Source organism: Xyrauchen texanus, chromosome 9 (assembly GCF_025860055.1).
Source record: "Xyrauchen texanus isolate HMW12.3.18 chromosome 9, RBS_HiC_50CHRs, whole genome shotgun sequence".
Lineage (NCBI taxonomy): Eukaryota > Metazoa > Chordata > Actinopteri > Cypriniformes > Catostomidae > Xyrauchen > Xyrauchen texanus.
Genome location: NC_068284.1, coordinates 22,300,687 through 22,322,851, shown reverse-complemented (window position 1 = coordinate 22,322,851; position 22,165 = coordinate 22,300,687). Strand labels below are relative to the sequence as shown.

Below are 22,165 nucleotides of genomic sequence, written 5' to 3'. Positions count from 1 at the left end.
TGACGTAGTTTTCATTTTTGGGAGGAACAATTCCTTTAAATTCATTAATAGTCTACCTCAGATTTAAAACTACAACTGGAGTTTGTATTCACATCTGTGCCTATTTTTTTCTTCTTCAGCATAATACAGACAGTGGAGGTACTGACCACTCCTGCAGTATCTGTGGGAAGGCTCTAAGCTCGGCCAGCTCTCTGGACCGCCACATGCTGGTACACAGTGGAGAGAGGCCATACACATGTGTAGTATGTGGCCAGACCTTCACCACCAATGGAAATATGCACAGGTAATTTCTAAGCTGAGGTTTTTTTGGACTTTTTGCAAATATTTGTCTGTCATGTAGGTTTATGTCAGACTTTTGTATCTTTCAACTGTAGGATAGGAACAAAAGAAAAAGAAAAAAGTCCTTCCAAGCAATGTATTCTTACCACTTTTAGGTTTCATACTGGATGTGTTCAGTTGTATCTTTAGAATATACAATTGCAACAAGAAATATAAATAATTACATCAAAGTGTTAATGTACACACAGGTTGTAGGCTGGATTAAAAGAAGCTTGTAGGTTAATGGAGGAGGAGGGCCAGCACAGAGGGAGGGTTGGGAGGGATGAAAGAATGTCTGCACATGTGATGTGAAAGGCCTGTTTCTCAAGGCTGACTGATGTTTGCCTCTCTCTTTTATATCTCTTATATTTGTATTTTGGTGAGTTTGTTCTATGTGCATGCTTCTCTTTAAAGTGTCTTTGTGATTGAGAGTTTGTTGTGAGACTGGGCTCTTTTTGTTTGTGTTGATGGGATGTGCATAGAGGACTTCCTTGTGCAGTTGAGACATGCAGGCATTCCAGATGGGGGTGGAAGAAGTTTGCGCGAGGGAGAGAGGGAAAAAAAGGGAGGGGGTGAGGAGAGGGGGGCTGAAATACTTTTTTGGATGGTACAGTGGTCCAAAAAGTATTTAAACACTTTGGACACTGAAGTCACACAAAAATTTGTATTAATTTCATTGCATTAAATAACAAAATATCAAATCAAGTGACATACACAAACAACAGATGCTAGAACCTTTCTCAGAACTTATTTAAAGGGATAGTTCACCCAAAAATAAAAATGTTCTAATTATTTACTCACCCTCATGCCATCCCAGATGTGTATGACTTTCTTCCTTCTGCTAAACACAAACAAAGATTTTTAGAAGAATATTTCTGCTCTGTAGGTCCATACAACTCAAGGGCATGGTTGCCAGACCTTTGAAGCTGCAAAAAGCACATAAAGGCATCATAAACGTAATCCATAAGACTCCAGTGGTTAAATCCATGTCTTCAGAAGCGATATGATAGGTTTTTGGTGAGAAACAGATAAATATTTATTGTCCTTTTTTAAAAAAAGCTTTTCTCCCCAATTTGGGATGCCCAAATCCCAATGTGCTCTAAGTCCGCGTGGTGGTGTAGTGACTCAATCTGCACATCTTATCACGTGGCTTGTTGAGCATATTATCACAGAGACAAAGCATGTGTTGAGGCTTCGTCCTATTCTATGCAGCATCCACAAACAACTCACCATGTGTCCCACCTAGAGCGAACCACATTATAACAACCACAAGGAGGTTACCCCATGTGACTCTACCCTCCCTAGCAAGCAGGCCAATTTGGTTGTTTAGGAGACCTGGTTGGAGTCACTCAGCACACCCTGGATTCGAACTTGCAACTCCAGGGTTGGTAGTCAGCATCTTTACTCGCTGAGCTACCCAGGCCCCTGTCCTTTACTGTTAATCTCCACTTTCACTTTCAGAATGTAGAAGTGAAAGTGTAGATTTATAGGAAAGAAGGACTTAAATATTTATCTGTTTCTCACTTTCATATTCTGAAGATTTAGATTTAACCGCTGTCATATGGATTACTTTTATGCTGCCATTTTATAGTTTGAAAGGTCTGGTCACCATTCACTTGCATTGTATGGACCTACATGGCTGGGATGTCCTTCTAAAATCTTCATTTGTGTTTAGCAGAAGAAAGTCATACACATCTAGGATGGCATGAGGGTGAGTAAATTATGAGAGAATGTATATTTTTGGGTGAACTATACTACTACTCCCATGGTTATTTGTAGTGGATTTATGAAGTAAATTTCCCTCAAATGAAAGTATGTACCCTTGCAAAGTAACCACAGGTGTAGTTCATCACATTAACTATGGACATTAACTACCAAATTTAACCACCATAAAGTGTCCAAACACTTTGTTTTAAATTTGAACTATATACTGTATATGTGTATGTATGTACTGTATATGTTTTACCTCACAAACTCCTTTTTTATTTTTGGCTTGAAATTGTGTTTGTGCTATATAGATTTTTATATAAATATCCCTTGGTTTGATATTTCCAAATAATTTTGGGGCCACTATACATCATAGATTTAAAGGTCATTTTTAACTGTATTGTTTTTGCATATAACAGAACTCAACCTTGTCTGGGAGAACATCAGCTCATGCTATTGAGCAATTTTCCCACACCGCCCTCTGTCACTATTTATGAGGCACTGCAGAAAAGTCAGTGGTCCTGTATCAACAAGTATAGTAACTTCAAACATAGAACCACAACGTGATTAAGTGGCATGTGACGACAAATTGCAAGAATAAAAATTGCACATAAACATTATGATGTAGAGACTGTTTTAGTCCACATGGTTACACAGACATGAGATGTGGGAAGAAACAGGATTCAGGCTGTCAGTGTTGGGTCTACATGGGTGGCCATCACCCTGACTCTCAACTATTAATAACTTTGGCTGCAGAATGTAAAACAAGATTCTTACCACTGGGTCTGCTGACATTTATCCTCCCCTTCCACTTGACCATACATGCACTCAGTAAATGACCATAAAATCGATACACCTTAAAACAGTGAACGCATTTAACCACACATTTAAATCTAAAACAAACTCACTCTAACATGCTCAGCAACTCTAACAGTTAAGCATAAGAATCAGGGGCCTTGTGTCTGGTCGAACCTGAAAGGTGAGTTTGTTTCAGTGAGGTATAGGGAGGAGGGGAGGGGGGGCTTGCACAAGTTCTGGCATGTCATAATGTGATTCTCAGCATTTTGCCTCCACATATTACATCTGACCTCTCAGACAGAAAGCATCTGCTGTCCATTTTATTGCAATAAAGCTCAGCCACTTTTCCTAGTATCCTACACTTCTTGAGTATTGAAGTATCACATCAGCACCAAAACAGAGAATATTCAACATGGACGAGGTCAATAAATGCATGGATCAGGGTTTATAAATACTGTATAAAAGACAGTAAGTGGTAACTTTGCACATTGCTTAACAAAGCAGGTTCAATATGGCAAGTTTTAGGCAGCTGTGGCTCAGGTGGTAGAGTGGGTTTTCCACTAATCGCAGGGTTGGTGGTTCGATTGCCAGCCCTAAAGACTCCACATGCCGAAGTGTCCTTGGGCAAGACACTGGACCCCAAGTTGCTCCGAATGGCAGGCTAGTGCCTTGCATGGCAGCTCTGCCGTCATTGGTGTGTGAATCTGTGTATGAATGGGTGAATGAGATGCAGTGTAAAGTGCTTTGAATACTGCTAAGATTAAAAAGGTGCTATATAAGGGTAGACCATTTACCATTTAAGTCTGGTATGCACCTCATAGTCTAAAATTATTGACCAAGAGTGTGCAGAAGCACACAGTAAAATCTAGATTGGTACAGCTTGTCAAGAAAAAGCTATGTCTGAAAGTTTAACAACTTTTAAAAAAAGTTTGAAGGTTACAGATGTATGAATTCAAGGATGATAGATAAATTGCTAGAAACAGTTGAAGTTGCTGTAATTGATTTGTTATGAAAAGCAGAAAAAGCCTCTTACTTGTCATATTTACTAGCATATATGGGCCCTGTCCTGCTGCCGCAAAACACTCAGGGTCGGACAGCAGGACCCTCCCTCTCCATCTACTCCATTACAACGATCTCTGGTGTGTTTGTGTGTGCGTGTCTTTGGAAAGAGTGGGCGTGGCTAATTGTACGGCTAGTCTGGTGGAAGTTCCAGAATGGCTAAAATTGCTCTCAGCACCTTTAAAGCAAATTGTTTACATTTGTATTTATACACATGAATGTAAGAACAAAAAAGAACGCACATTGAGAAACAGCCTATGAGATTTGGGGGATTTTTGATCACTTGCTTTGCTAAAAACTTAATTCTGATCAATTAGAAAAGTCATAGCAACTCATGTCAGATGAGCCTGAAGGTCTGCACCAAGTTTGGTGGATGCAGCTTGGAGTAGTTACAGAGGAGTAACAGTCAGAAATGTTGGTGTTGGTTTAGATATATTGAAAAAACCCTGAACCATGACTGTAGAATAATGGCATGTTAGCTTCGTCAAGCCAAAATAATAATTGTATGATAAAGCTGAAGATGAGTTATTCATCTCTGCAGGCACATGAAAATTCATGAAAAGGATGCAAATGGTTTTCCCACGCCCAGTCCTTCGTCAATAAACAAGCGCCGTCGACTCTCTACTAAGAGAAAGCCTAGTGTAGAGGATGAGGGGGAGCAGGCTGATGAGCCACCAAATAAAAAGGTATATTTCCACCTCTGTTTACGTTTAGTGCCAAAGAGTTTTAAAGGAATAGTTTACCAAAATGACAATTCTGCATTATTTACTCACCCTAATGTTGTTCCAACTGTGTATGACTTTTTGAAAAATGTGTGTTCCACGTAAGAATAGAATGTAATATGGGTTTGAAGTGAGATGATGGTGAGTAAATAAGATTTTTAGACAAAATAGTAATTTCTGTGTGACTATTCCTTAAATGGCTCTTTGAAATGTATTGTGCCTGTGCTTAAGTTATTTTGTAAGGTCATTTGGAGAACAGTTGCTGAACTATAATACTGTGCAATGCTTTGCACAACATAAAGTGCTTGGCTGTATATAAAACCAAATTGTTTCTGTTTAGGACATGTTGATGCAAAACGCCGAAGAGCCTGGTTCTGTCAAGAGGGAAGAAGAGCTTCTTCACTGCCCCATCTGCTTTAAGACATTCATCTGTAAATATGGTTTGGATACCCACATGGAGACACATCCTGACACCACACTTAGGTAGGCTCAGGAAAATGTATGCCTGTTAACTTGCTCTTCTGTAAATTGTTTTAGCATGTTATATTTTTGCACTGATTACTTAAAGGAAAAGTTCACCCAAAAATTAACATTCTGTCATCATTTACTTACCCTCATGTTTCTCCAAACATTACTTTATTACATCCATGGAACACAAAAGGAGTTGTTTGGCAGAATGTTAACCTCACACAGTTTCCTACCCAGATGAGACGCAATAAGATTCCAGTGACAAGCAGTTTGTCTACCCAGACAGGACGCTACACGGCATCGCAAAACTCATACACTAAAATGATAAAGAATGACGATAGAAATCAGAACAGTCAGGTGGAACAGTCTGTTTATTTAACATACACCAATCAGCCACAACATTAAAACTACCTGCCTAATATTATGTAGGTCCCCCTCATGCTGCCAAAACAGTGCCAACCCGCATCTCAGCATAGCATTCTGAGATGATATTCTTCTCACCACAAATGCACAGAGTGGTTATCTGAGTTACTGTTAGGGTTGCAACGGTATGAGATTTTTTTTTTTTTAGCAAACACTTTATTATAATTGAAACTTCAAACCATCTATTTTATTGAAGTATGTGTAAAAAAAAAAAGTCTCCCTTATGAAAATAATATAAATAGAAAAAATAAGAAAGCTAACAGAATTATAATAATAAATCGAATTATAAACATGATAAAAAAATAGCATGTAACTATAACATGTTATATAACTAAAGCATGTTAGTTTATATGTTAAATTAACTAATAAATGAAAAATAACATCAGCTGTGAGAGCTATTAAAGTAATATCCTATGATTATTAACAGTTAACATGTACTGTAGACTGCTCCTGTCTGTACCTTTATCTCAGTGGTTCTCAACTGGTTTTGCTTCAGGACAGATTTTACATTGGAAATCAAGTGTCGACCTGCCATAGATTAAACATATCCTGTATTTAATGTATCTTGGGTTGCATTTCCTTTTATGCTGCATAGTTTTGTTCATGGTTTTCTAGTACAAGGACATGCATCAAGTAACATTATTTTTGTTGTTGATGTCAGTATTTGTTGTTGATGTCAACGTTTGACTTTCATCACACAACTGAATAACACAGACTGCATGACTATGATAAATTAATACTGCAAGAGTTAGAATAACATACAGGTGTGAAGGGACGTCAACATTTCTAAATTGCACAAATAATAAATACATTTACATATTCATCTCTGGCTTGCTTTTGCTCGCATGTCAATGATTACTCCGTGTGTCAATGATGCCGAGATCTACTTTTATCACTGAGAAGGTTTACCTGCAAAATTAGTAGCACCAAACATCACAAGCAGCCTCAAGAATGGACACAGAGTAGCCGTATAACACTTTTCCTTGAGCAGAATATATTGCACTACAGATCGTGTGTGTGTGTGTGTGTGTGTGTGTGTGTGTGTGTGTGTGTGTGTGTGTGTGTGTGTGTCGCAAGTTGACGAGTCTGACAGGCATACAAGGAGGAAAGGAGATTCTCCGTCCGGTTGCATTTTTTTCTCAATACCGTAGATAAGCAAATGTACATGGTATGATAACCGTCAATTTTCAAACCGTGGTATACCGTGAAACCCGTATACCGCTGCAAACCTAGTTACCATAGACTTTGTCAGTTCAAACCAGTCTGGTCGTTCTCTGTTGACCTCTCTCTTCAACAAGGTATATCCATCTGCAGAAATGCTGCTCACTGGATGTTTTTTGTTTTTGGTAAATCTAGAGAGTGTTGTGTGTGTGAAAATCTCAGGAGATCAGCAGTTACAGCAGTACTCAAACCAGCCCGTCTGGCACCAACAATCATCCATACTATTATCTAATCAACCAATTGTGTGGCAGCAGTGCAGTGTATAAAATCATGGGGGTCAGGAGTTAATATTCATATCATCCAACAGAATGGGGGAAAAATTTAATATCAGTGGATCGTGGCATGATTTTTGGTGCCAGAAGGACTGGTTTGAGTATTTCTGTAACTGCTGATCTCCTGGGATTTTCACGTAAAGTAAATAATTTTCTTACCGAAGCTGCATATGGGCATATGCTTTCTACATCAAGCCCAGAGTAGACCCCGAAGCCGCCGCCAGGCGCCACCATTGGCGCCATTTAGAATTTCAGCCGCCGCCAGCCAATAATTTCGTAAGCCAAATTGAGCCGCCATCTGATAAAGTTTGGCTGAGCCGGCTAGAATTATTTGCATCAAATAATAATTCTATCACATAGAGACATACACACACGAAATATATAAATAATACACGAGATCTATTTTCCCACTGGATTCATAACAGCACAGTCTTGTGCTCGTTGCTACGATACACAGACTCACAGTGAATTGACGACCAATTAAAATTGCTCGTTTTCCGTACAGAAGAAGCGATGCATTTTTTTCTCGCACTGAGGTGAAATGGCGGAAAGGAGCAAGCAAGGTAATTTTGATCTCACTTCTCACATACTTTCCTAATTCCTACTTACTTTTTTTTTTAACTTAGGCCTACCCAGACTTTTGTTAAATCTTCAGGGCACGGTTGCACAAACACCTGAATCAAAGATTGATGTTATGAACCAAATATTCTGGAACGGAGAGATTTATAGCACTGAACGTGATATTACTGCAGTAACAAACCGCCGTTTCCACATTGCTAATTCACGACGCATGCTTAAGTGTACATTGAAGTGAAATGTGCAAAACTTTGTCCAAAATAATAGGCTACTGATAACAGTGTGTGTTTATATTAAGGCGAGACACGGCAGGCAAAAACATCGTTTTTTTTTTACTGGTCAATTTTGAGATTTTTGGATATTTGTCTTCAATAACATGTCTTCTTTCAGACTTGTGGTGAAAAAAAGTCCGAAATACACATTTAGGTCTTTATTTTACTACACTTCGTCTGTTTGCGTCTGTAGATTTCTCATAAATTCAACAAAAGTTTGCGTTCTTAATCAACATACTTCTCCGCGATCTCTGCCGTCACGCAGGTAGTGTGCCGGTGGAATGCATGTTTAGTTCCACTGGCCTACTGCTCAATGGCAAACGATCATCACTTGCTCCTTCAAGGTGTAATATGATAAGCTTCATCCATGATAATGCCAAGTTATTGTATACAACTTAGCCTACATACATTTAGCCTAAACACAACACATTGTAGGCTATTTGAAAATGTTTAGTAGCATACAGACTACAAAATAAATATGTACATACGTTGTGAAAGTAAAATCTGGTGTTTTCTTTATTACATTGTATTGCATTTTGTAGAAATATAGTGTAAGCCATGCATTGCTTGGAAATATTGAGATCTAGTAAATCAGTATAACATAGACATCTGTAGACATGAAGTGGCAGCTTCAGCCATTTGCAGCAATGAAAAGTTTGGCGGCTGCAACAGCAAAGGACCTTGTGAAGATGCTGGAGGAAGCGGGTAGACAAGTATCTATATTCACAGTAAAACACTACAGTTTGCAAGTGCACATGGGGACAAAGAAATGTCCTCTGGTCTGATGAAACAAAAATGTAACTGTTTGGCAATAATGACCAACCATATGTTTGAAGGAAAAAGGGTAAGGCTTGCAAGCCGAAGAACACCATCCCAACCGTGAAGCATGGGGGTGGCAGCATCATGTTGTGGGAGTGCTTTGCTGCAGGAGGGACTGGTGCACTTCACAAAATAGATGGCAACATGACGAAGGAAAATTATGTGTATATATTGAAGCTACATCTCAAGACACCTTCCAAATGGACAATTACCCCAAGCATACCTCCAAAGTTGTGGCGAAATGGCTTAAGAACAAGTCAAGGTATTGGAGTGGCCATCACAAAGCCCTGACCTCAATCCGATTTGAAGGCAGAACTGAAAAAGCATGTGCTAGCAAGGAGGATTACAAACCTGACTCAGTTACACCAGTTCTCTCTGGAGGAATGGGCCAAAATTTCAGCTAATTATTGTGAGAAGCTTGTGTAAAGCTACCCAAAATGTTTGACCCAAGTTAAACAATTTAAATGCAAATAGGGAATGTGATGAAAGAAATAAAAGCTCAAATAAATAATTCTCACTATTATTCTGACATTTCACATTCTTAAAATAGTGATCCTAACTGACCTAAGACAGGGAATGTTTTCTACAATTAAATGTCAGGAATTGTGGAAAAACTGAGTTTAAATGGATTTGGCAAAGGTGTATGTAAAATTCTGACTTCAACTATATGTATATAGCAGAGCTCAAGCTGAAGAGAGCGAGACCTCAGCACAACAGTTGATAGGTGTGTCACCCTCGTCCAATCTCTAAGTTGTTTTGAACTGGCTAGTGAGACACCGGATTTTAAGTATGATTACGAGAAGGATTTTACACCAATTAGAGCTCATTTGTGGACGGGGCTGCCCAGTGCGTTGTCGCAGAAACAGAATCCAAGCAATCAATAGAATACCCTGTCGCTTATCGCGGCTGGATAGGACAAAAACTCTGGACATGGCAAAAATACCTTTTATCACGGCGTCCGTCTGGTTAGGCCTAGAGGTCATCCGATGTGGGTTTTTTTAATGACCAATGCTGAAATCCAGAAAGCAGAGAAGCCGGTAGGCTGATATATAGAAACTAACCAAACAGGAAAATTTATCGGCCAATGCCGATAATTGAAAAGTACCAAATATCTGCTGATTTATCTGCCTTGGCGATATATCGGTCGACCACTAGTTAGGACAGGACAGTGTGTTAGTCACCATTCACTTTCATTGAATGGAGAGAAAAATGCAATGAATGGGTGACTGAGGCTAACATTCTGCCTTACATCTCATTTGTGTTCCACATAACAAAGAAAGTTATAGGGGTTTTTAACAACAAGAGGGTGAGTAAATGATGACAGAATTTAAATTTTTGGGTGAACTATCTCTAAAGGACTCTGCAGGAGTTTTAAAATGTTTCTTCTAATTCTAGGTGTAACATTTGTTGCATCACCTTTCGCACACACCGTGCTCTCCTTCGCCATAATGCCATCGTTCACAAGCAGCTGCCCACAGACCCCACTGGACGACCCTTTATTCAGAGTAACCCCTCCATCCCTCTGGGTTTTGGTGACTTGGCTTTCATTGACTTCAGCTGTGACAAGTTTCCTCAAATAGCACAGGTGAGGAATTTAATTTGAATATTTACAACACATCAGCTGACATAGAACTTAAGGTATAATTCACCATTCTGTCTTCATTTCCTCATCCTCGTGTTCCAAACTCCTATGACTTTCTTTCTTTTGAGGAACATGAAATGGGATGTAAGGCAGAATGTTAGCCATCCATTTTCATTGTATCTTTTTTGCATACAAAGACTAACATTCTGCATAAAGTCTATATAGGATTAGGAACAATATTAATTCATTTTTGAATGAACTATCCCTTTAATTAGTGTTCAAATTAAACTTTAAGGCATTACTGGAAGATGAGTTTGATTTGTTTGATTTATTCAGGTCTGGTGTGAGACTAACTTGCGACGATGCACTAGTAAGTTCCATAGATTTGTTTGTGAGGTCTGCAACAAGGCCTTCCCTCTTCAGCAGTCTCTGGATCTTCACAAATCCTCACATAAAAGCAGTGCAGACACCAACACTGAATCTCAGGAACAAAACACAGATGCTGTTATAGATCCATCCAAAGTCAATTCCCATTCCATGGATTTCAAGGAGGTCAACGAAGCAGTACCACATGATGACACTACCAGTTCTGATGGGAAGAACATTTTCATGGATTGCCTGGGTCTCCAACACTCCTCCTTGTCCAAGCCAAAGAAATCTAATGAGGAAATCCAGCAAGAGACTTTAGACAGCATCCGTTTCATTTGTGTTGAGCCCCCTTTAACAAATCTACCTCAAAAAACAAGCGGCAGTCTCGGTCTCTCAGTTTTAGACCCTGTCTCTCTTCAAAGCATGAACAAGAACACTGCCCTGAGCCTCTTGTCGCTACAACCCCTCCATGGTGTTGTCAGTAGCGGTATGTTTGTCCCAATAAGTGGTCAAGCTGCGGTGGAGCTGGCAGACATTGAACAAATCCTTAAAATCGCTGCCACGATGCCACCTCAGATGTCTTTGTCTCTGCTCCCCAAAGATCAGGCCAGTCCTGTACAGGTGGACCCCAAACATATTTCGTCTCTGAAACCGAAGCCCTTAATCACGCCTCGATCCAGCATGGGTACCTCCACACCACCTCCGCCTGTAATGAACGCCCAACAGGCCTCATCGGGCAACATCAGTCCTAGCCTTCCACCCCAGACTGGTCAGCAGCTGAGAACTGCCAGGCAAACTTCAGCCTCCTCTTCTTCCTCAACCTCATCCTCTCCCACAAATTGGGAGACTACTCAGCTGGGGTCAGATGTCATAGGAAGCATGATTATCTCATATGACAATGCAACTGGAAAGATCAAGCAAGAGGACTTTGAAGGCAAAGACAAGGAATTGAGAGTTGTGAGCAAGAAGACCGCCAAGACAGAGTACCCTTGTCGGTTCTGCAAAGAAGTCTTTTCCTTCTTGGGGGGTCTCCAGGCTCATATGCGTCATCATCTGGGAGCTTCACCATATCAGTGCACCATTTGTTGCTATGCAGCTCCGGACAAAGCAACATTGATTCGGCATCTCAGAACACATAGCGGCGAACGCCCGTACGTCTGTCGCCTCTGTCACTACCCTTTCACAGTGAAGGCCAACTGTGAGCGCCATTTGCGCAAGAAACACATGAAAAACACGCGCAAAGAGATTGAGAAGAACATTGAATATGTAACCACCTCCTCTACTTTAAGTGGTCTATTTGGGGGTGCAACACTAGACCTCCTTGATACAGCTGGTGCTGGTAACGCATCTTGTCGCTATTGTGGGGAGGACCTTAAGAACTACCGAGCCCTTCAGATTCATCTGCGAACACACAGTGGGTGTCAGAGGAAGCCATTTGAGTGTCGGCAGTGTGGGGCAGCATTCCTTGCTAAAAGGAACTGCATACACCATTTGCTGAAGCAACACCCGGAGGTTCCAGAAAGGGAAATTGAAGAGCACATCAAAAGTCTTCTACCTGTTGGAGAAGATGCCACTGCTCATGCCAACCCTCCAACCTCAAATGAGCTGGTAAACAGAACTGTTCCTCACAATTCAGACCCTTTCTCCGGACCAGTTGACCAAGAACAGCCTTTGGATTTCTCTAGCAAAACTAAAAACATTCTAGGCTCAGATGTTAAACTGGAAGAAACGGCATCCCCTCTGCTTAACGACTGCTCTATGGAGCCAATTGATCTCTCTATGCCTAAGGATCCGGAGAAAAAAAGAATAATGAAAGGGCTTGCTCGCAGCACATCCATTAATCATCAAGTTGTTAAGAAAGAACAGCCCTCCCCAAGTACAGAAACAACCCCTGGACTTCTTGCAACTCTCCCCATCTCAATTTCTAATCTGGCCTCAGCTCTATCCAGTGACCTAACCAAGCCTTTTACTCGTCTGAAGCCACTGCTACCAAAACCATCTTCTGAAATGCAACCACTGGCCTCCATTGCTCAGATTATCTCCTCTGTCTCAGCTACCCCTATGCTGATTGAAACAGGAATGGATGTCAAGAACAGTGTTAGTGCAATGGATTTCAATAAACTTAATGACAAGAAGGGCACAGCCATTCTGGATTCCACTCTAAAAGTTACTCCTCCTGGTAACTCAAAGAGGAGAGGCAAGAAGAGACTATTTCAGGAAGAGATCTGTGATCCAAAATCAGCTACAGGCAGTGGCATAGACCTGGAGTCAAGTGGAGAGTTCCCCAGTGTGGAGAAAATGTTAGCCACTACTGATGCAAATAAATTCAGCCCCTACTTGCAAACCAATCAGATGCAGCCAGTGAAGGAGGAAAAGGAGAAGCAGACCATCAGTGAGGAGGTGAAGGAAGGTGGAGAGGACAAGCCAAAGAAATCTCCACAGAACAAAGGAAAGAAGAATGCCTATTCTAATTCAGTGCAGAAAATGACATGCCCTTACTGCCCACGTCTGTTCCCCTGGGCCAGCTCATTGCAAAGGCATATGCTAACACACACAGGTAAGTCACTGTTTACATTCCATACATTCTTACCACTTATGCCATAAAACACTTATTCACTTCACTCTACCCTTCAATACAGTGTGCTAAATTCCATTCTAAGACAAGCGGAGATTATAGAATATGTAGAATGTGTGCAGGATTTGCCAACCATTTTAGACTCTAAATAGATCTATACAATCTACAACTACAATCTAAAAATGGCTTGAGGGGGGGTCGTGCCTCCTCTATTTGACCACTGTGCAATAAGCTAAAATGTTATATTTTACCTAACTATTATATCTTTTCCATGTGTTTCCTGTTCAGTACCCACAATGTGCAACTCCAATATAAACTTGCAAATCTGTGTACGTTCTAGTGTTGCAGTGTTCTTTAGGGCACCACACTGTACTGTGTCAGCCCAAGTTTGCGTGCTTCGTATTCAGGCAGCTTCATGGATTGTGCCCATTCGGCTTGCATCCTCTCATTGAAAAATAATTGTGACATTGTGGGTATATTTTTCCGTGCAGCTTCCTGTGCTTTTACTTTGACAACCCCTCTCACTCTTGCTGCTGTCTCTCTGCACATACAGTTTCCCCATGAAAAAGTCCTTTAATAGAAGCAAATGGATGATTTTAACGGCATACTGTAGATGTCAATTAAATCAAATCACAAAATAAGATGTTTCCCTGTGCCTAATACTGTATAGTTTACATAAACTGACATACAGTTTCTTAATAACTTTTTCTAAAAACAAGAAAAAAGCTTGTTTAAATGTTTGTACTTACAGTGAGAAGCTGTATAATAAATTATATTCTTTTATATTTAGCTTTTGATTCTCAATTTTAAGTTGATGCATGTCAGTTTTCCCCCATGTTTATCAATTTTTTCCAAATATGTTTTTATGGTTGGTTTTGTAACATCACACAAGTATTATATATTGATTTTCACATCAGATTTGTTAAAGTTCAAAGTGAATTTATTTCACAGGTCAGAAGCCATACCCTTGTCCTCAGTGCGAGTCATTCTTCTCCACCAAGTCAAACTGTGAACGCCACCTGCTCCGCAAACATGGAATATCTAACCGGGGACTTCAAGAGAGTGGGTCTCAACCCAAACCTAAAGCCGACGAAGGATCACAAGGAAGCTCAGGTACTTCTGGTCAGTACAGTTATGTTTATTAATGGAGTGCTAATGGTCTCGTGTAAAACCATACTGTATGAAGGAATATCACTTAATAAATGTACATTTGTAACCAAAACTTCGCCTGTTTAACCTCGGAGATATAAGGTTAATTACATTTTATGATATTTTAAAATGTATTTATTTCTTTTTTATGTTTATCAACACCACAAAAACATTCACATTGTTTTGACCTCTCACACTACAATAGATGTAAATTGAATACTAATACATCAGGGTTATTTCATGTCAAATCAACCAAATAATTATGCTTTCAGGAGATTTGCAAATGTACATTTCTGAAATCCAAAAACTGGATAATAGCTATTGCACTAACTAAAGAGCCACATTTGTCACTTGTTCTCAACAATCAAGATGTTGACATGATTGTATTTATGTCAGTAAATAAAGGTACATTTCTGGTTTCATTGCATGTGACACACATTTGTTTTTAAACCATTGAAAATGGGTGACATTTAACAATTTATACATAAAACCACACTGAGAGCCCATTATTTCTATGATTTTATCATATAGGTCCTGAAATATGAAGATACTTAAAGGGAAGTTTGTTCTGAATGAGAATCTACAAGGATATTAAGATGGAGTTATAAGCACTAGAACATTTGAAATGCAATATAAAAAAGTGTTTTTTTTTCCTCCATTTGTTATGAAAAAAGAGGTGCTGCAGTCAACTGGTTTTAGTAATAGCCCTACCTTTCTCTGTGTAAAAATAAAATAATGATGCTGCGATTTTCTAAGGTTATTTTTTGACCTGTAGCTTTTCTCTCTAAATCATTGGTGAAAATTTCATTTTAGCCCCACTCTACAAAATAATGGATTACTCAGTAAATATTGATCCATTGCGTTTAATATTTTGGCTTTCCTTGTCATTTATGCATTTTGAGCCAGGGACCTCTGGTTTAGTTGACATGGAATGACAAATGGTAGTGTAAACATACTAGTGCAGTGTGTATTGTGCTTACCTTAACCTTTGCTTATCTTTTCTAGAGAGTATATCCGACACTGAACCTCCTGTAGCTGAAGATACTATGAATCTGACCTCTTTCGATCTCAAAAAAGAGGGGAATTCTTCATCCCCAGAACATATACCAGAACAAACTGGACAATCAGCCACTGAACAAACAGACAGCACCAGAGATCCACATCAATCACAGGCAGTTGAGGGAAATCCTGAGAAAATAGAAAATAATGACGATGACACTCAAAGCAACAAAAGTCTTGATATGAACCTCGCTAGCAAGCTCGTGGACTTCAAGCTTTCTGGAGGGGATCAGCACAGGCCTAAATTAACCGAAACCACTGCACAACCAGTTGATGGGCCAGGTGAGTTCCCCCACACTTGTGCTACCTGCAAGAAGACCTTTCGCCATGCGGCCACCCTCAGCCGGCACCAGAAAACTCATATTCATGAGGTCCAGTCAGAGGATGGCGGGAAGAAGGGAAGACGTCAACCTACTGGGTCCAACCAAACCACAATCACAGCACCTAGAAAAGAGACGGAGCAAGAGGCAAAGTTAGAATCTGTTGAAAAAGAGGAGAACATCAGCTGTGTGGAAAGTTGTGAAGAGGAGGAGATGGGGAAAGATGGGGAAGAGATGAGTGATGATGAGGAAGAGGGTGGTTCCTCAGAGCACATGGCTTTGGAAGAAGAGAGTGACTCAGCTGGAGGCAAAACTGATAAGAGAAAGAAGATCTGTGCTGTGTGCTGCAAACGCTTTTGGAGCTTGCAAGACTTGACTAGACACATGAGGTCACATACTGGTAAGTACAGATTCACATTTGGAGCTCATAGATGTTATTATTTACTATCCCCAGTTTATTGAAATGAAAATTCTGTTGTTATTAAATACGTTTCCATCTAAGGATTTTTGTGCAAAAAAAGGTTTAGCGCATCAAAATGTTTACCGATATAGCTGATGGAAATGCTAATTATTGATATATTTCACAAGTGTCGACATAATATTTTTTGGTTTAACTTTAGCACATAAATCCTATGCCGATCAGTCAAATGTTGTGAAAAACTAGTTTGGAAACACTTTTTGTTGAGAAAAATGTAATTAATGCAAACAATTTATTGTCACATGACTTTACATCAAATCTGTCCTCCCAACAAAAGCATAGCGGAGAGGAACACTTGGGCTGATGAGGAGACAGAGTTTTCCTCAGTTACATTAAAGACAATTACATTACCTTTATTGTTAATGGACGTTTTCAGACGTTTTATGAACTGCACATTCACATGCCGGTGTAGATTACAGCGTCTTTTACCAAAATATCTGGTAAAAATAATCCCAGTTCATATTAATCCTGTACTATTGACATCATGGTTAAAATCAAAAACAAACAAAAAAACTGTGAATCTGCACTATCCAGCCTGCAAGCCCATTATTTATGGTTGTTTAAGTTCTCAGAGTATCTGAAATGAATGCTGGCCAATGTGAAGACACCAGAAAAAAGATTTGCCTCTTTTTTTTTATTACTGTACAGTATTGCAATAGCAGTTTTCAGAACAGAAAGTCAAAAAGAGAAATAACATTCTGCACTAAAGGGATTAAACAAAAGTGCCAAATTATTTAATACACAGATACAAATAAACGAGTAAAAAAAATTATGGAGTAATTAACTTAAATAAAATAAAATAAATCTTAACAAATCAGAGACAGATAAATAAGTGATAAATAACAGAGCTGTATGGGGTCAAATTATACCAAAGGTTATATAAAGACATCGAAATTCATGTAAACATTCCATGTTTTTGTTGGAAGAGGTGGACAGTTTTAATGTAAATTCCAACATCTCCTTGAAAATGACTGCAGTTAACGCTGGTTCTTGTGTATAGACTAATGCATGTTTGTCTCAAGCATTTCATGCTATCGATTGTTTATTTATACATGTAAAAGAAAACAAAGAGCACATTTTCTTTTGGTTAGAAAAATTAGTGGACATTTTCTGCAGGGAAATTTATTTATTACATAATATGAATGGATTGTCCATATTTTTAAATCAAGAGTGTAATACAGGATTACAGTTTCACTAATGCCACCAGCTCTGTGGTATTTTGTCAGGTATTCTAAACAATTTCTTCTAATAATCCCAGATACAGATGAGTTACTTCTCCATTTCAACGTTGTCTTCTGATATTTCCTACTATTGCAATTATGTGAACATAAAATGACAGTAAGCTGGTTAATTTCAATAAATTGTCTCAATACTCTCTCCATTTTATGCAAATGTGGGGACATCTGGGATGCGAAACGTACAAAATTTGCGACATACACAAAATTCTGTATGGAAACGGCTCAAGGGCAGATTTCTTTTTTGCGTTAACCAAAACATATGCAATAATGTTTTTTTTTATTTTTAAGAAATACATTTTGGCACACACCATTTTATTGGTAAAATGCCATTTTAATGGAACGAGCAGGAAAAAGCAAATTTCGCATTTTTAATTTGTCAATAACAGAACAGCGGAAAAAGTGTATGGAAACTTAGTTATTCACTCATTTGACTTTCCTTCTTCTGTGGAACACAGAAGGAGATAGTAGTCACCATTCACTTTCCTTGCATGGGGGAAAAAAAGATGCACTGAAAGTGAATGGTGACTGAGGCTAACATTCTTCCAAACATCTCCTTTTGTGTTCCAGGGAAGAAAGAAATTCAAACGGGTTTGGAACAAGATGAGGGTGAATAAATGATGACAGATTTTCATCTTTGGGTGAACTATCCCTTTAAGAAATCCCTTTAAAATACCCAGCAATCTCAAGAACATGGCGTTTCCAAATTTGCTCAAATACAATAAAAAGAGATTAATAGAAATTGATACATCTGAAATTACTCTTTTTTTTTTTCTTTTTTTTTTCTTCTTTTTTTTTTCTTGTAGGTGAGAGACCTTATAAGTGCCAAACCTGTTATCGCACATTCACACTGAAGCACAGTCTGGTGAGGCACCAACGGGTCCACCAGAAACCCACGGATGAAAAAGGGACTGATGAGGCAGAAGTTAATGAAGATGCAGATGGAGCAAAAGATGACACTGAAGTGCTGGAAGGAAAGGAGGTCAGGTGTTCACCGGGAGGTGAGAGTGGAACAACAGACCCAATCCAGACTGAGGATGTAAGTAAGAGAGCAGAGGTTCCCCAAACAGAAGAGATTGAAGGACACAAAGTGGAGAAGCAACATGCTAATGTGGACATGAAGTTGGATTCTGCTGAAGAACCTCCCAAAGAACCTCAGCTAGAGGAAGCTGAACAGGAGGAACTTCAAAAGGACAAACCTTCAACTCATGCTGCCTCAGTAGAGGCCCAATCAGGCTCTCATCCAGAATCTGCAGAGATCAGTGTGCACAGCTGTATCGCGGCTCAGGAAATTGCAGAGAACCCTGTTCTGTGAAGAGAAATTTACTAGCCTCTTCACTGTGTTGATTTTGTGCCATAGTTTAACAGGCTTCCACAAACAATTGGAGTTGCAAAGTCTGGCCTCTGCCAATATTTGTCTTATACAGTATGCCTAAAAGATGCAAAACTGCAGAACCGTTTTCGAAGCACAGTGATCCTTCTCTTGATGCCTTAATGCTTTTCTCCTCTATGGATCTGGATCAACACATAACTGGACAGTAGCATTTTTAATCATATTTCAAAGATTTTTTTATTTTTATGAATCATATAAAAGACTTTATATCATTATAAATTAGAGATACATTTGTATCATGAACAGATTTATTTATATCAGCATTAAAATGTATTATTCTTAAGTAAATTTCTATTTGTTTTAGTCTCTGTGAGGAGTGTTTTTCTCTCTCTCTTTTTATCTTTAATTTAAAGCGATAGTTCACCCAAAATTGACAATTCTCCCATCATTTACTCACCCTCATGCCATCCCAGATGTATAAGACTTTCTTTCTTATGCTGAACACAAACAAAGATTTATAGAAGAATACCTCAGCTGTGTAGGTCCATACAATGCAAGTGAATGGTGACCAAAACTTTGAAGCTCCAGAAATTACATAAAGTCAGTGTAACTGTAATCCATATGACTTCAGTAGTTAAATCCATATCTTCAGAAGTGATATGATAAGTGTGGGTGAGAAACGGATCAATATTGAAGTCCTTTTTTACTATCAATCTCCACTTTCACATTCACATCCTTTGTGTATATCGACACCTAATGTGCAGGGAGGAGAATGTAAAGTACAAATGGACCTAAAAATCGATCTGTTTCTCACCCACACCTATCATATCGCTTCTGAATATATGGATTGTACCACTGGAGTCTGATGGATTACCTTTGTGTGCTTTTCGGAGCTTCAAAATGTTGGTACCCATTCACATGCATTGTATTGACCTACAGAGCTGCAATAATCTTCTAAAAATATTAATTTGTGTTCAATAGAAGAAAAAAAGTCATTTGCATCTGGGATGGCATGAGGGTGAGTAAATGATAAGAGAATATCTGTTTTTTGGGTGAACTATAACTTGAAGAACTGAAGGGCCTAACTCATTCACTATCATGATTGGCTGATTGCATTTTTGATTAAATTGCTAAATTAAATTGTAGTGTAATTTAGCATTCTATTTTATTTTTGTGATCATTGGTCAATCTTTTATTGGCAATATTTGCCTGTTCTTTTTATATTATTCTCTATCTTTCAACCTCATTAACAAATGATGCAGACGTGTGTATAAATCGCTGGAAGTCTTTAAACAGCACCTTCTGGTGGTGACGCGTGTGAAGTATTATATTGGAAGGCCTGTGTATCTGAGAAAAGTCTGATTATGAGATTCACGCAATATGCATTAAATGTCAGTGTGATTCTGAGTATGTTTTATGTGTCTTGAAAGTGTGATTTGTTTTTGCCTTATTGGGTTTTTTGTTTGTTCTGGAAATCTCCCTGCAGATCACCCTGACTTTTTACACTGATGATCACACTAAAGGGTCTATTCTTTCTGTTAAGGAACATAAAAAAGTTATGTGCTGATATAACATATGAACTTAAAGAAGCTGCCCAGAGACTGTCTTGTGTATTGGGAAATAATTTTTCCACAAACAAACAAATTGTACAATAGTTGTTGCAATATATTGAGTTTGATAACCCCTGAGCTCCATTCAACACTTCATTTGGGTTGTATGGATTTAACTTAAGTTCTCTCAGTGGCTAAATATTTGCAAGTATTCATTCATTTTGAAAACTCACTCTCTTGGATTTAAAAGCAATGTTTAACTTGCAAAGGTCTCTAAATTTTGTTGAAACACATTTCCTTTCTCTTTTTTTTATTTTTTGTTTAATAACATATGTGCCTGTAATTGTGTGGGTGTGGGTGTGCACAGTTATCAATAATGAAAAACAATGAACATTTTATGCAGGTTTTATTTGATCAATCTAAAGAGTGTTGTCATAATTTTGAGAACCCATGAATAATGCAATTTGTGCAACAAGGAGAATCAAAAAGATGAATGTTGTAGAAATTATTTTGCATTGTAAAGTTCTCTACATTTTCAATTATGTTGTAGATTTCAAATTTTTTGATACTTAGATAATTCTGATTTTCGAATGTCCTTTTGGTTAGTCATCTAATGAAATCTTCAACCAATGCAACTATCCATTACATTTGAGAACATTGAACTATAGAGTATCATTTTGATTATGAAAAATGATACAAATTTTGATTTTGCATGTTAAATTCTCAGCTTTTATCTTTCTCAGGGGCTTTTCAAAAACAGAATTTTCTAAGTAATCTGTCTTGTGTATAAAACTGATTCTCATTTCTGTGGTAAACAGAACAATCACTACAGTTTACTGCATTTGACTGAATTTGGTCACAAACCTGCTTGGGCTTTTATTGACTTATGTTAATGTCAAACATTTTCTTTAAGAAATTTCTGTATTTGTCCTGACACCATCACTGACCATGATTGTCCAGTGGATTTCAAATGTCAGATAAGTTCAGATGTAGACAACTCATTGATTTTGATTTTACAAACTATGTAAAGTGTGTAAATCATCCAATCAATAAATTTACACTAAGAAAGAGTGAGAAATTATGTCTTCCCCCCCATTAAATCCTTTGTTTTGTTTTTCATTTTACATTATTATTATTATATAAAAAAAAAACTGTTAAATTGAATGTGTTTGTTCATTAGTGTGTTTTATTTTAAAAAAAAAAAAGAAAATCAGTTACTTGCCATCCAAGACCTACCCTGCAGCACAAGTAGGTATAGCTGTAGACCAAGTGGGGGCGTGGTTACTTTTTTAAAAGGGGGCGTCACTTCCACTCATGGTTAAGGTTAGGGAAAGGCTTAGGTTATATGGAGCCAGAAATATGCCAAAATAATTTGAATTGTGTAAATTTGAATTATAGACTTTTGAATTATAAGTGTGATTTTGCCAAATGAAATATTACGTTATATTTTAAATAGGTTTGAATTAGAATTTTTTAAACTCCAATCCTGGACATTTCATATTTAACCAAATTGAATTGTTTTTTTATGGCACAATTTTTTAAATGTGTATTTTCAAACAGCAGATTTTTGGTTCTGAATCCTTACACTGTAAATATCCTGTTTTAAAAAATACAGCTTCAAGTTTTCAAGATGAAGAAGAAATTCAGAACACCAAATTCAATATTCTACAATTCAAACCGCAGAAATTCAGAACTACAGAAAGTGGGTCAGAGATCAAGATTTATATCAGAGACTTTTATGATTTATATTTTAATGGTTACCACGTTATCACATTCTCAGCACATGATACATTTGTCTAAGCGGGCTCTGGTATTTGTTTTAGTATAAAGTATATTTAGTATGAAAGTGAATAGTATGCG

General features: G+C 38.3%; 1 protein-coding gene across 4 annotated transcripts in view; it reads left to right on the top strand.

Moving 5' to 3' along the window:
• Positions 1–21,393, top strand: part of LOC127649602 (ras-responsive element-binding protein 1-like) — a 51,522-nt gene extending 30,129 nt beyond the window's left edge. For 2 of the 4 annotated variants that reach the window (XM_052134795.1, XM_052134796.1), the window contains exons 6-13: positions 120–283; positions 4,424–4,568; positions 4,945–5,087; positions 10,051–10,240; positions 10,574–13,163; positions 14,133–14,303; positions 15,336–16,109; positions 18,229–21,393. In XM_052134795.1, coding sequence (XP_051990755.1) covers positions 120–283; positions 4,424–4,568; positions 4,945–5,087; positions 10,051–10,240; positions 10,574–13,163; positions 14,133–14,303; positions 15,336–16,109; positions 18,229–18,737 — 4,686 coding nt within the window. In that variant the 3' untranslated portion in view covers positions 18,738–21,393. Of the gene's footprint in view, positions 1–119; positions 284–4,423; positions 4,569–4,944; positions 5,088–10,050; positions 10,241–10,573; positions 13,164–14,132; positions 14,304–15,335; positions 16,110–17,992; positions 18,064–18,228 lie in introns of all 4 variants that reach the window. The other 2 variants (XM_052134798.1, XM_052134797.1) reach the window with 2 other exon arrangements.
• The last annotated feature ends 772 nt before the right edge of the window (positions 21,394–22,165 follow it).